The 17443-nt window shown below is 32.9% G+C and overlaps 1 protein-coding gene across 1 annotated transcript in view; it reads left to right on the top strand.

Annotated features, from left to right (window-relative positions):
- Positions 1–17443, top strand: part of CadN (neural cadherin) — a 233454-nt gene that overhangs the window by 48150 nt on the left and 167861 nt on the right. Inside the window, exons 10-12 of the mRNA XM_090113293.1 lie at positions 1219–1408; positions 1607–1789; positions 5817–6006. Of these exons, the coding sequence (XP_089969419.1) occupies positions 1219–1408; positions 1607–1789; positions 5817–6006 (563 nt within the window). The remainder of the gene's footprint in view (positions 1–1218; positions 1409–1606; positions 1790–5816; positions 6007–17443) is intronic.

Genomic DNA, 17443 nt, shown 5'->3' with positions numbered 1-17443 from the left:
CTATTAAATTAATGACAAAATTGAGAACGAATAAATAAAGGTAAGGTAAGTTACTTGCATCTGTGGGTACTAGTAGTTATATACTTTATTAATGGTTACTTCTACTACTACGCACAGAGTATGCAATCATTGTTTCGATGTATGGTATTTAAAAAATACAACATGCAAATATAAAATTTGCTATACAGGGAGTCCCGTCACCGATGTACTTTGTTTAATAGAACTACGCAAACGTAGATTGTAAAAAAAACTTACGAGGCCAACATTTTTATTTCGATTTTTAATAAATTCATATCCTTATATGCGGTATGGGGATGAATGTGGGCATTGTGTCTATGAAAACATAAACAACCTAGATGCGCGAGCGGGAGTCGAAGGTGGGCGGATTGCCAGTTAGGAGTTTACATGACCCCGTAGGACTATAAACACCCCTGGTTTGCAATATAACTCGCGAGATAATAAACTTCCTAAAAAAATAATTGTAATAATACATTTACAAGGTAACGCATTTTTTGTTAATTTATAATCAGCATATGAAATACTATAAATTCTATTAAGCTAAGTACACTGGCGCCGGGATACCTTGTATAATATATGACTGCAAATCTGATGACTAAAACCATTTCCAAACTTAATCATCAAAATGAGATACAAATATCTACTATTGTTGTTTAAAAAAATATGAGCTAGTTATTTTATTAATTTCACCCACAATTAATCCTAACAATAAAACTATTTTGTTAGGTTGCAATAAGAATAAAGAACTAACTAGTTAGATGTATTAATAAAATACCAAAATATTACTATTGCTAAATCATACCGCCAGAAAATAAAAGATATAAAAAAAAGATTTTCTGGCGGTGATAATAATACCATAAATTATAATAACGAATGTATAATGTATTTGCATATTGTATTTATTTTGTACCCATAATAATATGGTACCGTTTTTGCTTCCCTGAGTAATATCATTATAAATTAGTGACATTAGATTTTTTTTTATTTGGAGTAATAAATCATCAAGTTTGATTAAAAAGAAAGTTTTAGCCTCATATTATTTCATCTATTCTTATTAAATTACATTTTCTTTGTAAGGCATTGTCATGTCCATAACTGATCTTATTTTATTCAGTTCGCATTGAATGTCGTATTGTGTTAGATAAACCCTTGGTATGGTTTCATCAGATATAGGTACTTTATTGTGTCGTATGTTTTTAGCTCTGGCATTGAAAACAACCCGACCGTGTTCTATCGCTTGATGCCCGGCTCGACGGCTCAGACGAACAAATTTCATACTTTCTACTTACAACAAAGAGCTGATAACGGATTCACGTGGGCTGACATTAAAGTGAATCATCCCCTGGACTACGAAAGCATTAAAGAATACAATCTTACGATTCGAGTTGAGGTAAAAATTGCTTGGTCATTGAAAGATATCCGTTTTGTCACACTTTCCCCTTTTCAATTAAATATTTGAAAAGGGGGAAAATTCCCTTTCAAATATAAGTAACCTATTTATAAAAAGTTTGAGATAAATTATTTATATCCTTTACATAGCGTACATTTTTAGGACAAATAATTACATTTATTGTTTCTATGATAATAGAACAACGGAGCCCAGCAGCTAGCTTCAGAAGCCACGGTTTACATCATGCTGGAAGACGTCAACGACGAGATCCCGCTCTTCACGGAGAGAGAACAGGAGACTGTGCTGGAAGGCGAGCCTATAGGAACCAAGGTCACACAAGTCAACGCTATAGACAAAGACGGGACTTTTCCTAATAACCAGGTTAGTTATTTCTATTTAATGGGTTTTGCTTTGCAGCATTTATTTAAATAATTCCGGGTTGTAGGTTGTATGATCTAAAGATTTAAAATTATCTCGAGAGCTCTGAAAATCGGTGATTTGTACATTTTGATGTGTCGTATCTTTTCTACTTGCCCTCGTAAATGACGTAGTAAAGTAGCGATTTTTAGTTGGATGGTATTTCACAAGCAAAACAAACAAGGGAAAATTTCCAACAATTTATTTTCATACAATCTTTTTCGTGCAATCTACAGATTCGGTGTCCGAACCGCAAAGTGTTATCTAATGCATGATTTGGCGGGATAACTCTTTTCCACAACACCACACATTCTTTTATGTGATTTACTGAGTAATTCTTATCCACTTATCATGTATCATATTCGGAAATTGAGCTCTATAATATCGATCATATACAAAACTTACAAATAAATATTAATTTTTTGTAAAGATAAATTTAAACTGGAATAATAAATAGCACTATTAGAACCGATTTTTTGTCAATAATAATCAAATTACATAAAATTAATTGAAATTTTTTCAATATTAATTTAAACATAGTGTTGTGGAACGATGAGCTTTTATTTTGGTCGACATTGATTTCTGTTTGACATGGAAACGCCCTAGTCAATTGTGGTATTAGCCGGCAGCTGCACCCACGCGGAGCTCGTTCGGCTCTTGGTGTTGTTCAGATAATATAAACCCTACTTGCTCGTCCCTGCTTGCATCGCTATTCGCTACCTATTTTTTTATTTTGATGAAAGGAATAAAAAAGATATGATATATAATAACAAAGATAAGTAAATAGAGAAGTAAAATTATTTCTCGGAAAAATATTATAGTATCTTCTAGTTTTCCCTAGTTAGAACTAGTATGCCTTTCTTACAACTACTTCTAGGACACAATCTTACGGGAAATCGCTTCTATTGCAACATAATATGTACACACATGAAAAGAAAAGTGTGTGATAAACATATTATTCTGTGATCAGTGTGGCTGAGATATTTTTGGGCGTGGCAATTACTTTTCCCCGAAAAAGAAATCCTCTAATTCTATAAATATATTTTAGTACATAGTAGAAGAAAGAAAAACATATATCTTTATGAAGCACCGATTCCTGATTGACATTATAGAATACTAGATTTCCGCCGGCGGCTCCGCCCGCGGTTTCAAAGAAAAACTCGCATAGTTCCCGTTCCCGTGGAATTTCCGGGATAAAACCTATCCTATATTACTCGTGGATAATATAGCTTTCGAATGGTGAAAGAATTTTTAAAATCGGTCCAGTAGTTTATGAGCCTATTCATTACAACCAAACAAACAAAGTTTTCCGCTTTATAATATTAGTGTAGATAGAAATACATATATAATAATTTTCAGGTCGACCTATATACTTTGAAGTAGAACTTCAGTTACCGCTTTTATTCTTCTTCTTATTTCTATACAGTAGAACTCCAATTTATTTAAAAGATCGAATAATTCATTGATAAAAATAGTTGTACCTTTTCATTTCTTACTTGATATATTTTTCTAATTGGAAATAGGAAAATACAACGAAAAATATAAATTACCCAATAACGAAAAATTAAAATATAAATTACAAATAATTTTACTAGCGTCCGCCCGGGGTTCAACAGAGACCGGAAAATTTTCAAATAAAAATAGCTTTGAAGATACATAATAAAAAAAGCTCTCATTAAGTTATTTTTTTCGCCATCTTTAAACATAATCGTTGTGTTTTGTCTAATAATAATATAATAAATATTATAAAGAGGAAAGGTTTGATTTTTTGTTTGTTTGTTTGTTTGTATGAATTGAATAGGCTCCGAAACTACTTGGCAGATTTGAAAAATTCTTTCACTGTTGGAAAGCTACATCATTTCTGAGTGACATAGGCTAGGTTTTATCCCGGAAATCCCACGGGAACGGGAACTATGCGGGTTTTTTTTTGAAAACGCGGGCGAAGCCGCGGGCGGAAAGCTAGTGTCTAATAAATAAGAGTAAACGAACCTATATTACTTCTGGATGTGTTCTGTTAGCGGATCTGTCTTAGTCAATTAAAATTAAGGTATGAAAATGAAGTTAAATATATTACCAGTATTTTTATGATCAAGTCGCGGAACTGGGCTTAATCTTTCTAATGTAAGTCTACTACTATTGGTGAAAACAATTTATCTAATATCGTACATAAGAAATTCATGACGTTTGCCTTTGGCTTTGGATTAAGTTGTATGATGATATTCTTACGTATGATATACAAAGATTATTGGAAAATAAGTGGGTGCTTCTAATTTCAGAAAAAACTTGTGTGTTTTGAAAATCATGATCTTGGTTTTTAAATTCCTGATGAAGTTATTAAAATCTAGCACATCGCATGCTGAGATAATATTTGCTCAAGTATAACTTATGAATAATTTAAATGCATGCAGAATAACCATTCAATAAAATAGTTCGCAAGTTTACAATAACATTTTACTTGAGTTTATTTTCGGCGTACATCAATGAAGCGAATCCTGGTTTCCACAAAGTTTATATATTTATTCAAAGTCCATACATCCATCTCTATTATTAATATTGTTATTGAAAAACTATAGAAGCTGTTCCGTAAACTGATATTTTTGTCCATTGGGTACCTTCGATAATTAATAGATGATTGACAGTTTGTTTCCACTTTGATTAGATCTATACGTAACCACAATCGTATTAATACAATAAGAAAATACGGTCATCCTTTAAACTTATTCTACATTATTAAAACTCCCAACACTTACCACAAATCACCGTATAATATGTGGCCTGTAGGTACGGAAGAACGAAACGGCAAAAATAATATATTTTGTTGAAAATAACTCTACCTAGAGAAAAGACATATATGTAGAAGTATATTATGATATAGTTTATACATACATACTATACATACTAATATCATATGTGCCTTTACCTTTATTAGGTTTTTATTAATATTATGATTCATTATTTGTTAGTAGTGTAATTATTTATTAAATGGTATATTCGGTAAAGGATCTCAATAAGCTCGCAGGGTAAAACCTGAAGTTGCCGTAGTATGAACAATCAATACGTACGTTCAACTATCTGCACCCAAATATCGTAGCAATCAATGGATTGGATTGCATAAGCCCCGCACTCCGTCTGATAACCACTATAAGCCCAGATTGCTCTATAAAAGCTACCTTTTTGTAAAGATCGTAAACGAGATTATGGACGAAAATTCTTTTTGAGGAAAGACGTGTTCTTTAGACAAAATATGTATAAAATCTTCCGGTATAATTCGATTACATCTGCATAACCGATATTTTAAGTTATTATCAAATAAAAATAAAGATATCTTTCAATGACCAGAATATTCAAATGGTCGAGAAATTCCAACATCAGAATGTAAGGATAATTCCAAAGATGGGTTGGAATTGATTAAACGACTTCAACGCGATTCCAAAAGAATTCACAAAGATCTGAACGTATTTAAATCCCCTTAAGCGCCTTACTCAAAACCAGATTTGCTTATATATTTACCGAATGCACTATACATATCTACTCCATGTGCGGTATCTCAAAGGATTTTGAATATTTAATTTTCATTCGCCTCCGCACTGACATAGTAGCTAATATTGATGGTACACGTCGGTTTTGCCGTAATTGGAATTACATGGGCATGTTTATTAGATTTAGTACATTCCATTGTTTAGTAAGATTAATACTGTATCTACCTATATACACCGGCGTGATCAGCTAGCAATAAATATATTAATATTCCGTAATTAAGAATTATTTGATGATCTGTATCGGAATTTATTACGTTTCTGTACGAGTCTGTATTACAGTTATGATTTCGTGCTAATAAGTTTATTGTAGCACATGCAACACATTTACCAATTTCACAATAAAAGCTTCATATCTTTATATTTCTGTTTTAATCTCTCGGGAGTTGTACAGCGGTAGCTTGAGTCGAATATGTATACGGGATGGAGATTCATGATAATCTTTGTTGTGTCAGGTGTACTACTACATCGTGGATTCCCCGAGGAACGAAGGCAAGGACTTCTTCGAAATCAGCATGCAGACTGGGGAGATCTTCACAAAGGTGGTGTTCGACAGGGAGAAGCAGGGCGCCTACGCGCTGGAGGTAGAGGCGCGCGACGGGGCTCCCTCGGCGCGACCGAATTCAGACAACCAACCAAATTCAGGTAAGTCCAACAATGGAACAACTTTAATATTATTTTCGAAGTTCCTGATTTAGATTAAGTTTATTCAAATATAAACAAGTTTGGCTACGCCAATGATATATAATTGGAGTTAATTGAAATTAAATAGATTAAAATGAATAAGCACTTTTAGTTACTCTATAAATTTTATATTAACATGTTTAGTTATTATATTATTAGGTACATAAGTTTTATCTGACCATAATTTTATGTTATCGATGGTGCTACGGAGCTACAATAATCCTTACCTTATTTTATTTTATAATAAAATAGATATAAATGGGTCCCGGAATTTTATTGATTGTATTTTTATATTAAAATCCCACCTTTATAAACGTAATGTGTTGAAGTGAAGGTAAAATAGAATAGGTAGACATTTATAGAGGTCGGGGGCTGTCAACAAGAGGGAAAACCTTTCTAAAATGTAAGTATATATATATAAAGCTTAAACGCCGACGAAAGGCCTTGGAGTTACAAGCTGTCAGGAACGCACCGGCCTCAGGCTTAATCACTTTGCGACCCGCATTTTAATGTCCATTTTTCCTTTAGTCAGCGTCATAAGACGACGAACACCTAGTGCGTTGAATTTCTGTGAGCGTTATTTAACTGTATGACCCTCATCGACGCAAATGTTGACAGTTAAACGAGCGAGTAATATTTCGTACGATTTTCGACACTTTGGAGAATTGATTATATCGGTGCTAGTGACAGTATAAATTGTTCGCCTTAGGCTACCTCCTATTAGAGAGGCGAGCCGGCGACGTTCTACGGTATCGCGTCATCGTAAATCAAGTAGCGGTATAATAAACCGCCGCCTCTGGCATAATCCGACTAAGCTCCTCATCCTTGTATCTGTCTCACGTGCACAATAGCAAGCTTTGAATCAGCTCAACGCTTACTTAGCTCCCCGCAGTATACAATTTCCTTGATGCATCATGAATACCATGAATCTATACGACTCAATAAAATGCCAACTAACTACTTTCCGATCGTAAAATCCATACCCGTTATCTTTGTTTATAGCTGCGAATACAAACACCGACCGTGCGTCCGTTCATGTTCGATGTGTACGGTGTACCTCTATATTGATTATTTTACAATTGATTATTTATTACACGTAATTGTTTGTGAACACTAATTTACAGTTGTATTGTATGAGGTACATGCGTATATTATATCCGGAGGGTGTTTAACGTGGTATATATGATGGATAGTTATAGCTAGCTTGCTACATCAGACATGCGTCTCTCTTTATTTGCGAATAATTTGTCGTCGGGTTAGTTATGCGTCATGTTGGGCCTAAAAGCCACGTACCATTTCAGCATATTGCAGCACATTTGTGACCAGGAGCGCGTTCGGGCGCGTTTCGCATACTGATGAGAAATAGAGGATAATAGTAACCATTTTAGTCGGAAAGTAGGAAATAAAACTCAAACTAGTCTCCCTTCTGCTATTATACAGAATTAAGGCGAATAAAATCTTTTCAGTGGGTTTAAAACTCTACATGAACACTTAAGAGATAAAATTCATGGTTTTATTTTAATGTTTGTAATCATCAGTAATATCCGTATTCATTGAATATAAATTCTGCAATGTAATCAATACTCCCACGTTATCCTAATTACAATTCTAATAGTTGATGCATTACTAAGAGCTCCCTCGGCCTCGTTAAGTGATTCAACGAAGTATCAGATATTGATATTGGTTTGGAGGATTAATATATATATATATTATATTAAATTAAAGTGAAATTATTGTTTTTTCATTAACATTATTTGATATTTTCATATAACCTCCAGATTAAGATGACTTTGATCTATAATTTCATTGTCTTCTTTATTTTATACTTTGACTTTTACGTTACTTTGACTCATGGTTAATAGGGAACTATGAAGTCTCTGTATATAATTTTATTTTACTGCGTCGGCTTTCCATTCAATGATTTTGTGACTTTTATTCTACTCACGTTTCAGCCTGTTTACGACTTGTCTAATTGACTGAATGAGATAGATGTCAGCAAGTCATTAAAATGTCTATTACGGTTTTTGTTTCGTTTTATATCCTACTGCATTGTCTTGTTATTTCTTTTATCGCGACCCTCTTAAAATTCTTATAATGAAAATTTTATGATCAAATCGTTAACACCGTTAAGTTTAACAAATATAGATTAAGAGAAATGTGCATTTTTTTATATCACAAATCAAAATTGCATACATATGTTAATTTTATAGTTAGATTATTATAATTCTGTGAAACCGCCACCAGTATAGGTTATATTATAACCGTTCCATTTTGAAAGTTTATCAGATCTTAGTCTCAAATATCTAGATAACAAAGCTGAGTAAGTTAGGGGCCAGATTGTTTCTTTGGTAAAGTATTTGGCTGACTTCTATAATTGGTTTTGTTTTCTCATTTTATAGGGATAAATCTCTGAGTAGGCTGTTTTGCGGAAATAGAAAGCGTTCATTATTCAATTGTATAACACAAATTTACTTCATATTACATTCAATAAAATTAAATACTTATGCATAATTACGTAATCCCCTAAAGAGTGGTAGAGTAGCGCATTGTTAAACGAAATCACAATTGTAAAATGGAGCTATGTTTCTCCAAGTCTTCTATTTCAACTATTTCCAATTACTTGGGCTTAGGGAAGCACGATGTCGCCAAGTGACAAAGCAATATTCCCGTGGTCGGCGGGAACTTGGTGGCCTATATTTAACGCAGTGCCCTCGAGAATTTGCGATGAGGACGCGGCCGAGTGCACTGCTTGCTGAGGATTACTGTCACAAACTACTAAATATTGCTGTTTGCTGCTTAAGCTTAACCGGAGCCGGCTCGCCGCAAGCGTTTCAAACAGATTTTTTACCTTTTGACTTCCATTTCCATGTAGCTTTATCCGGTTGAATTTTTACTTTCATCTTGTTGGATATTGCGAATAAATTATTGGCAAAATAAAACAGCAAACAAGCTTTTACAAGCGATTTAGTGTTGTTCAAAATAGCAGTCTCATTCTTCTTGTTTGATCCTTTGTAAAGGATTTTAGGTGTCATTACAGCGGCCATTCACTAAATGAATTCCGGTAATTTATAAGCCTCTGAAGGCGTTAAAAGTGACAAATAACTGTTCAGAAGAGCGGAATTTTCTTAAAACGCCAGCTCGACAAGAGGGTTTATAGGCGCTATAACATCCACGATCCATCCGCCTTTGTTACATAAAAATCACCTAACACCATTCCTGGCATGAATGAGTTTTTTTGTATCCTCGTAAATGTAAATGAAATTATTTTTTATAGTTTGATATTGTTTTGATTTGTATCCTGTAATTATTTTCAATATTCAGTAAAAAATGGTGAGAGCTATCAACGGGCTGCAAGTTTAATTAAACAGAATACCGTCCGATGTACGGGTCGATCGTTCGCCTCTTTCCGACTGACAGTTCAATAAGGGACGCTAATTAAAAACGCTAATAACAATTAATTTGTGACAACAGTGTTAACGACAAAATTACTCTGCCCTTTCTGTTAAGACAACATTCTTATTTACGCAATTGTGAATGAAGAATTTAATACTTGCCTAAGTACTTCAATTAACAATGTGTTTTTCTGTGTATTTAATTTCTCATATAAAAAGCATCTTTGTGTTGTTTGTATTATTCGTCTTTAACATACTTTTGGAGTAATTACGTTCATTTCGAGACGAATGGTGGAAGGCATTATCATTGTCAGTGTCGTGTCGTGTCGACTCGGTTAATTTTCCGGGCGTTACGTGATAGCATCGAGAAGAATATTCATTACTTTTATCATTTCTTTTAGGAAATATCTCTAATGATATTCGTACGAAACGGTTACAAGGTTACTGTGGGAACGGCAGAAGGAATCAGAATTGGGCGTGGTCTCGTGAGTAATGGAAGTTTGAGCTCGTATAAGGAGGGTCCACTTATGTCACGCGAAATGGTATGATTGATAATACTTACCGAAGTAAAAACAGTGGCCCTTTGTAACCCTAACAGATGTATTCAATACACATGATACTTGCCCTGGAGACATAAATACACAATGGTTTCCTTTCTTTGTAATGAACTCATATTGGAATATCTGGGAAAATAAATTGCGTATTTTTGTTTTTCTATCAGGCGCAGGCCGTGTATTTATAATGGGTATAAGGAAATCATAAATATATTTTACTTGTTTTTGTTGTGAAAAGTAAAAATCTAGTAGATATAAATTCTTTTTATGGTGTTCTTTTTGCTAAATATTATTGTAAAGACGAATCTAAAACGTAGAACAAGGGGCGGAAAATGTGCTGAAATGTGCTAAAAAATAACACCTAGATCCAGGTGTTTATACTCTTCGTTCCGCTGATAACCTTCTCCTTAGCTTTCCTTCTCACCACACTAGTTTCCTTGGTAAATCCTTTGTAATAACCGCTATCAGACTTTGGAATTCTTTGCCTATAGCTGTAAGACGAGCTTCCTCGAAAAGTTCCTTTAAAACTCTTTTAAATAAACATTTATCTGATTTAGCTTTTCCTTCAAAATAATAGTATGTATTATATCTTCTTTTATTATTCATATAATATGTATTTTATTTACTCTCTTTTATCTTTATTTTCATTGCCACCCGTGTACCCATTCATTGTATATCAATCTTTATCCTTTACCTTGGGCAGCCTGGAAGAGATCGCTGATAAGCGATAAGGTTGCCTTATGTGCTGTGAATGTTTCCTTTTTTTTGTAAATATTATATGATTGTAAAATTTGTAATGGTACATAAAATTGTTAAATAAATAAATAAACAATAAATACATGTTATAAAGTAATCTTATTAACGGCTAATTTATTATCAAATAGCACTTTTACTGACTCTCGGTCTCCGAAGATTCTTATTATTATGTATATTTTATTTAAAGATGATCTGCTTATCTTGTTCATATTCATATTATTTACAAACCCTAAAACTCTATGAAAATAATAAAAAAAACTTAACTTCTTACATCCACATTATCCACATATTATTATAGTTTCATAGAAAGATGATAAGTTTGAGCGTAACAAATATATAGGTATATATAAACCTTAGTAAACAGAAATGTTCGTTTAAATGAAACACCAGTATTTGAAGTGGGTTTATAATTTATATTAGGTATAACATGTATTTTACTGCTCCAAAGTTATGAACAATCTATTTATCCTGTAAAATATTATGTCGTTTTCTTGTTCGTATAGATTTTTGCGACGTCGTAATACCCAAAAAAGGTTGGGTAATGCTCGAAGTTTCAAGGCTTATTTAATTATTAAAAATGTAAATGGTGATTACTCAGTCGTGTCGATAATGGTTTTTGTGAGACGGGAAAGTAGGTAACGATTATTCTTAGTTACACATAAAACTTCGTAGTAAAAATAAGTCCGAGACCATTTCAGGACGAGTATTTTACTGATTTTTATTAGCAGCCAAAAAAAAATATTCTTATTGATTTTTTCAATGCAACAATCTGCTGATATGTTTTTTTATAATATTTTTGTTTGCTTATTTCAATTGATATTCAAGCTAAAGTAACTTGCAATAAAGTCCAGTTGGTGCGCTTTAAGTTCTCTTTTTACAGTTCGGTTATGTGCCGCCTTCCTCTATTTTCCGGTTTTCTGTATTCTGTACTCTATAATATGTTTTGATATATGGTCTAGAAAGTTCGTATCTTATTTATGGATTCGCTTTTAAATCTCTCGTTTTGTATATTTGGTTATATGAAAATAAATTTATCCCAAGCATTGCTTTATTTGATTAAACCGTTCTCTCATAGCGTAAATAGAAAAGTTTCTTAAATGTGTCTCAGTTGAGTCATCTTGAAATTATATCGCGTAGTCGGTATAAAATTTATATTATTCGAATCGCTCCTTTGATGGAAAGTTTTATTATTGTTAAACCATTCGGGGACAAGTTCTCCCAGTTGTATTTGCAGAGCGCATGAACACCGAAGTACATTACTGGTTCAGGATTGGTTTAGCTGTGAAAGCAATTCATTGTGCTGTTTTATCGACAACAACATGGTCTCACCTGTGTTATACCTATCAATTGCCAGTTAGTACATTTATAACTTGTAAATATTGTTTTCATAATTCCATGTTTCGATATAGAAATAAATCTAAACAAGTATTTCTGCCTATGTAAAGGATTGAAATAAAAAAGGTTATTTTTATAAATTGTTTATAGATTCATACAAGAAGTAAACTAGGACAGTCGGTTAAAATTATATTATGATATTATGTTCATTTTATACGTTTTGAATGGTTTCATTAAGAGAATTACGTCCGCTCGACTCGATTCAGACATTCACTAAAGCAGGGATCATATAATATTTAACTCATAAAATAAAACATAATTTTGTTGGATCAGAAAATTTGGTTTTAAGGAAACTGTTTTAAGGAACCTGAAAAAGTACTTCCCGACTTTGTGTGAATTATTAATTTTAATTGCATAATATAATCTCGGGCTTATATAATTATTAGCGGTGGGTTGTGTCAATTTTGAACGCAAAAGTTTCCTTACAGATTGATTAAGAGCTATGTTACTGGTATATATTATAACATGATGGCTTGGTGATCCCAACTATTATATTGTAAGTGGTAGATAAAATAATTTACATTAAATCTCCGTAGATAATATAGATACTTATATTATTATCTGAGAAAAAGAATATACCTTATACTCTTGAAGAATTCGAAAGGTAGTTAATAATATAAAGGTGCAAGCTGCTCAACTGAATACTCAATAATTTATATACCTACAGTATTGAATTAGCTTCAGTGACTCTGATTTTATAACAGTAAAACGTTAAAAAGAAATAGAAATATATTTTAAATTAATAAAACGGATATAGGTTATCCTTCCGCGAGGAATAAAAGCTATTCATGTTTAATGAAACTTTATTCACGATCCACAATTCTACGATTTCTCAATAATTAAATCCGGCGAGTTTAATATAATTTTTCTCGCGAAGTTTTCAATATCGTAGATAAAAATCAGTTAATTTCATCGAATTTCACAGTCGACTGCCTACTGCAGCAGGTGTTGAAATATATAGGACACTCGACCGTCTTCAATTTGCCATTCCGCTAGCAGATCCTACTCACGTACACTCGCGTAATACCCACCACTACTCGACCGATATAGTGCAACTTGAAATTGTTTCAGTACAATGCGAGCATGGACCGTAAATTGCACTTTTACCGCGCCGCTCACGTTTTATAAACGTTTCAATGTATACGTTAAACTGTTACCATCGTCTAAGAATTTCAACTCGCAGAATGTTAAAGAGACGGTGTGTGTATAAAAATCAGGTCAATGAGAGAAATGTATATCCGAGCTTCGTAGATAATTAACGTACCTTGCAGTCGCTTATGACCTAGAGCAATAATTATAAGTTTCTTGCCGGTACACAGTTTTCACGCTTAAGGATGACTCGAGCCCTAAGAAATTATTTAACGTTTATGAATTCGAGTAAAATAATTTTAATTAAGTATTACATTTTCAGTTAACGTATTTTGAGTTGAAGACTATAATTAGAAATAATGTTTTAAAAACTACGTTTGCATTATATTACGTTAATTAACTTTTTTCTATAATGTCTAAATTAATTAACTTTCCTCTAAATAAATTTACCGCTTGTAATCTTAGTATACATATTTAATCTAAAAGAACAAAAACTCGCCAGGAAAAATTAAACAAACCGTTGCGTTTAAAAGGCTAATTAAGTTTTTTCGTGAAATCTCTTTCACTAATGAAATTGACCAAATGAAAGTGCTTTCTCGAATCTAGACTGTCAGTGAATATTTGCGCAGAACGGCAGCGAATGGCAGCGATCCCGCAACACATTAATAAAGTAGACGCATGTTAGTTAGATAAATTAGACATGTCAATTAAGGAGAGGTATAAATGATGGCGATTGAATGAGTTCTTTAACATCTGGGTTGCTTTGTACTACGATATTAAGCCTGTATACCTATTGTACATTGCATCGCTTATTCATAACGTTTTGCATTGTTTAAGCATAAATGCTGCTTGTAATAATTGAGAAGTAAATGTCAGTATCAAGAAATAATAACATATCTCGACAAAGCAAGGAATATAGTAAGTCAAATAAAGAATTGTACCTCATGATAGGATAGATTTCCCGTGGGGTTTTCATAAAAATAGATCAGCTATATAAATATACAAACGTTATGTAACGTAATTACTACGAATTCTATTAAAGGCTGCTCAGTAAAAGTATGTAACTAATTAATTTTGTGGGTTTCGTCGACGTATTAGTTTTATTAAATCTAGAATCTTTTGCCATTTTGATGTCGGATGTATATTATTTTAATTCACACCTAGTTTTTAAATTAGTGAATACATGTACATAATATTATGTTAACAATAAGAAGAAAAAAATTAGATTATTATTTATTATTAAATCAGATTGTGTTTGGCTACATTAAAAACATAACAATTACTAAGGGTCATTTTTACAATTTCGATATAATATGATATAATATAATCTTAATATACTATTATAAAGGCGAAAGTTTGTATGGATGTATGGATGTATGGATGTTTGTTACTCTTTCACGTAAAAACTACTGAACCGATTACAATGAAATTTAGCACACATATAGAGGGTAACTTGGATTATCACACAGGATAGGTTTTATCCCGGAAATCCCTCGGGAACGGGAACTATGCGGGTTTTCCTTTGAAAACGCGGGCGAAGCCGCGGGCGGAAATCTAGTTTTGCACATATATAAATATAACTTTATTTTTAACAGATACACATTTTTTGCTTTTTTATTTATTTTTCCAATCATAACAACGTTACGTAACATTACAATGAGTTTTACACTTAATTAATATGAATATAAATTCAAAACTACAACAGCAGTATCATACTTAATTGAAACTAAATCAATACGGTAACGCTCTTAATCTGGATCACGGTGGCTCTTGGCACGCAAGCTCTCTCTGCGAAGAGCCAAATGCGACGTTGTTAATTCAGTTTTTAGATATTGTTCTGTAAAATGTGAAACTTATTATCTTTTGATGGCCCCTTTATTAATTTTTCCTTCCGTTTCAGAATGTTCATAGTTTTGATAGGATTAATCTGTTTGAAGTAACTATGCATATAAAATTAAATTGTTTTAACGTCCAAATAAAGGTTGCATGCATACATCTAATATCTAATATATATATATATTGTAAAGGCGAAAGTTTGTAAGGATGTATGGATGTATGGATGTTTGTTACTCTTTCACGTAAAAACTACTGAACCGATTACAATGAAATTTAGCACACATATAGAGGGTAACTTGGATTAACACATAGGATAGTTTTTATCCCGGAAATCCCACGGGAACGGGAACTATGCGGATTTTCCTTTGCAAACGCGGGCGAAGCCGCGGGCGGAAATCTAGTGTGATATATGTTTGTAAGCCATATAAATGGGGTTAAAAGTAAATCAATAAATCTAATTTGAATTTTTGATCTATGCCCGCTATTTCCAGTTCACTACTGAAATATATATTCGGTATCTATATTTTTACAGTAAAATAACCGTATAACGTGAATTCTGCTAGCATTATGAATAGTATTTTATTGACAAACTAATATAAAAAATATGATTTTAAACTTTGATATCATTTTTTACAATTATGAAGTATTCAGACAGTCGTACTTTATATGTTAGTAAAATGAAAAGAAAGAAGCTACTGGCGAGTCTGTGCCACAAAAGTATGGCTCACGCACACAGGCTCTATAATATGAGAGTGACCTAAACAAATGTAGGCACATGATTACCAAAAACAATTAATGTAAACATACCATAATCTCATAAATAAGCTTTAGATGTTCCAATCACATAGTAACTTTCGGTGAATGCCCCTGCATCGCTTTAGAATTTATGATCTTTGCTCGTTATGAGCGAGTTAGGCAATGTGCGACATGGCTGGCAATGCTATTTCACGACCGCCAGCGATGCTCTAATATTGCCCTGTACCGATTTATGATCTGGCCAGACCTTCCGATTGAGTCTACCCATAAACATAAAGTAGCATCTGTGAATACAAATCATATTTTTATTAATATTCTAAGGGTACCAACCCTGTCACCGAGCATTCCCTTGGGGCCGAATGAAAATCAGTTCTGTGTTAAAAACGGCAAATCACTGAGTCGACCTTAATTTTTCAAGAGAAAGGACTGCCGCACTCGAAATAGTTCTTTCTTCGAAAAAGTTTTTAGGTTTTCTTTAATTTAAAACTACGTACCTATTACATGGTTGACTTTTTTGCTTTAATGGTTTGTGTGCGTTGTATTTTCTTATTCTAGAAAAAAAAATACATAGTGATAAGAATTTAGTACGTAGACATAAGTCTACATTTATTTGATTGGAAACTAGTCTTGTCAGCTTAAAAATATTTGGTGTACTTGACTATAAGTGTGTTTACTACGAATACTTCGTGGAATGCCTACATATAGATGTGTTTACAAAAATCTCTACGATATTCAATGTAATAAAAACTATACAAACGAAAACACTCTAGACAACATAACATATTTTGTACTTCAAATAGATGTAGTCAGTAGTCATATAGAATTATCTTCGAGAAATAAATGTATGGGTAAACGTACTATACTTACGTATACTATCCTTTTACTTGTCAAGTTTTCTGACAAGATGTTGTTCTAGCAGCCTAGATTTCCAGTCACGAGTTTCTGTTTGAACGTTTAAAACTCATAATATCCCAAGTAAGCAGGTGTTCCAATAAACGCTGTCGCGGTTCTTTCAGCTCACGTTCCACACTCGTAACACCAAGCCACTTCACGTATATGAAATACCGTCTTTATGATTACTTATTGTCGCAAATATAACATTCGCGCATCGCATTTAAGATTTTTCTGCCTTGTTTTTTCATTTTACTCTGTACGAGAATACGTGTAGTTATTATTAGGCGTAACGGCTGTAAGACTCCGAAGCGATTCGCTTATTGTAAGAAATACTCAGTATAATAGCAAAGGTTTATTGCCACTAAAAACCATAAATAATATGATAGCTGTAAGTGTTGGAAATATAGTATTTTAAAGGTTTAGTACCCATTACGTATTGGATTTACACTGCAGTTGCGACATTAGGAACACTCGTGCCGTATATGAGTGGTCAGGTCGAACATTGTGTACATTTTTAAACGTCTTTGAATGTATGAACTATATGAATAATATGAACATACACTACTAACATACATAATGTGTTGAACTTTTAGGCACGCATATTAAATTTTACCATGAGAACGAAAGTTTTTGCGTCGTATTTTGGTTGTTCCCGTATTCCTTATTTTTACTGTAATAATGACAGAAATGAGAGCATCAGATATGTGGAGTTTGTTTCTCGTACAT

Source organism: Colias eurytheme, chromosome 2, assembly GCF_061535395.1.
Source record: "Colias eurytheme isolate Ceu_HAF_F1 chromosome 2, ilColEury1 Martin Lab GWU primary, whole genome shotgun sequence".
NCBI lineage: Eukaryota > Metazoa > Arthropoda > Insecta > Lepidoptera > Pieridae > Colias > Colias eurytheme.
Note: the sequence above shows the minus strand (reverse complement) of the source record. Positions and strands in the feature narration are given on the sequence as shown.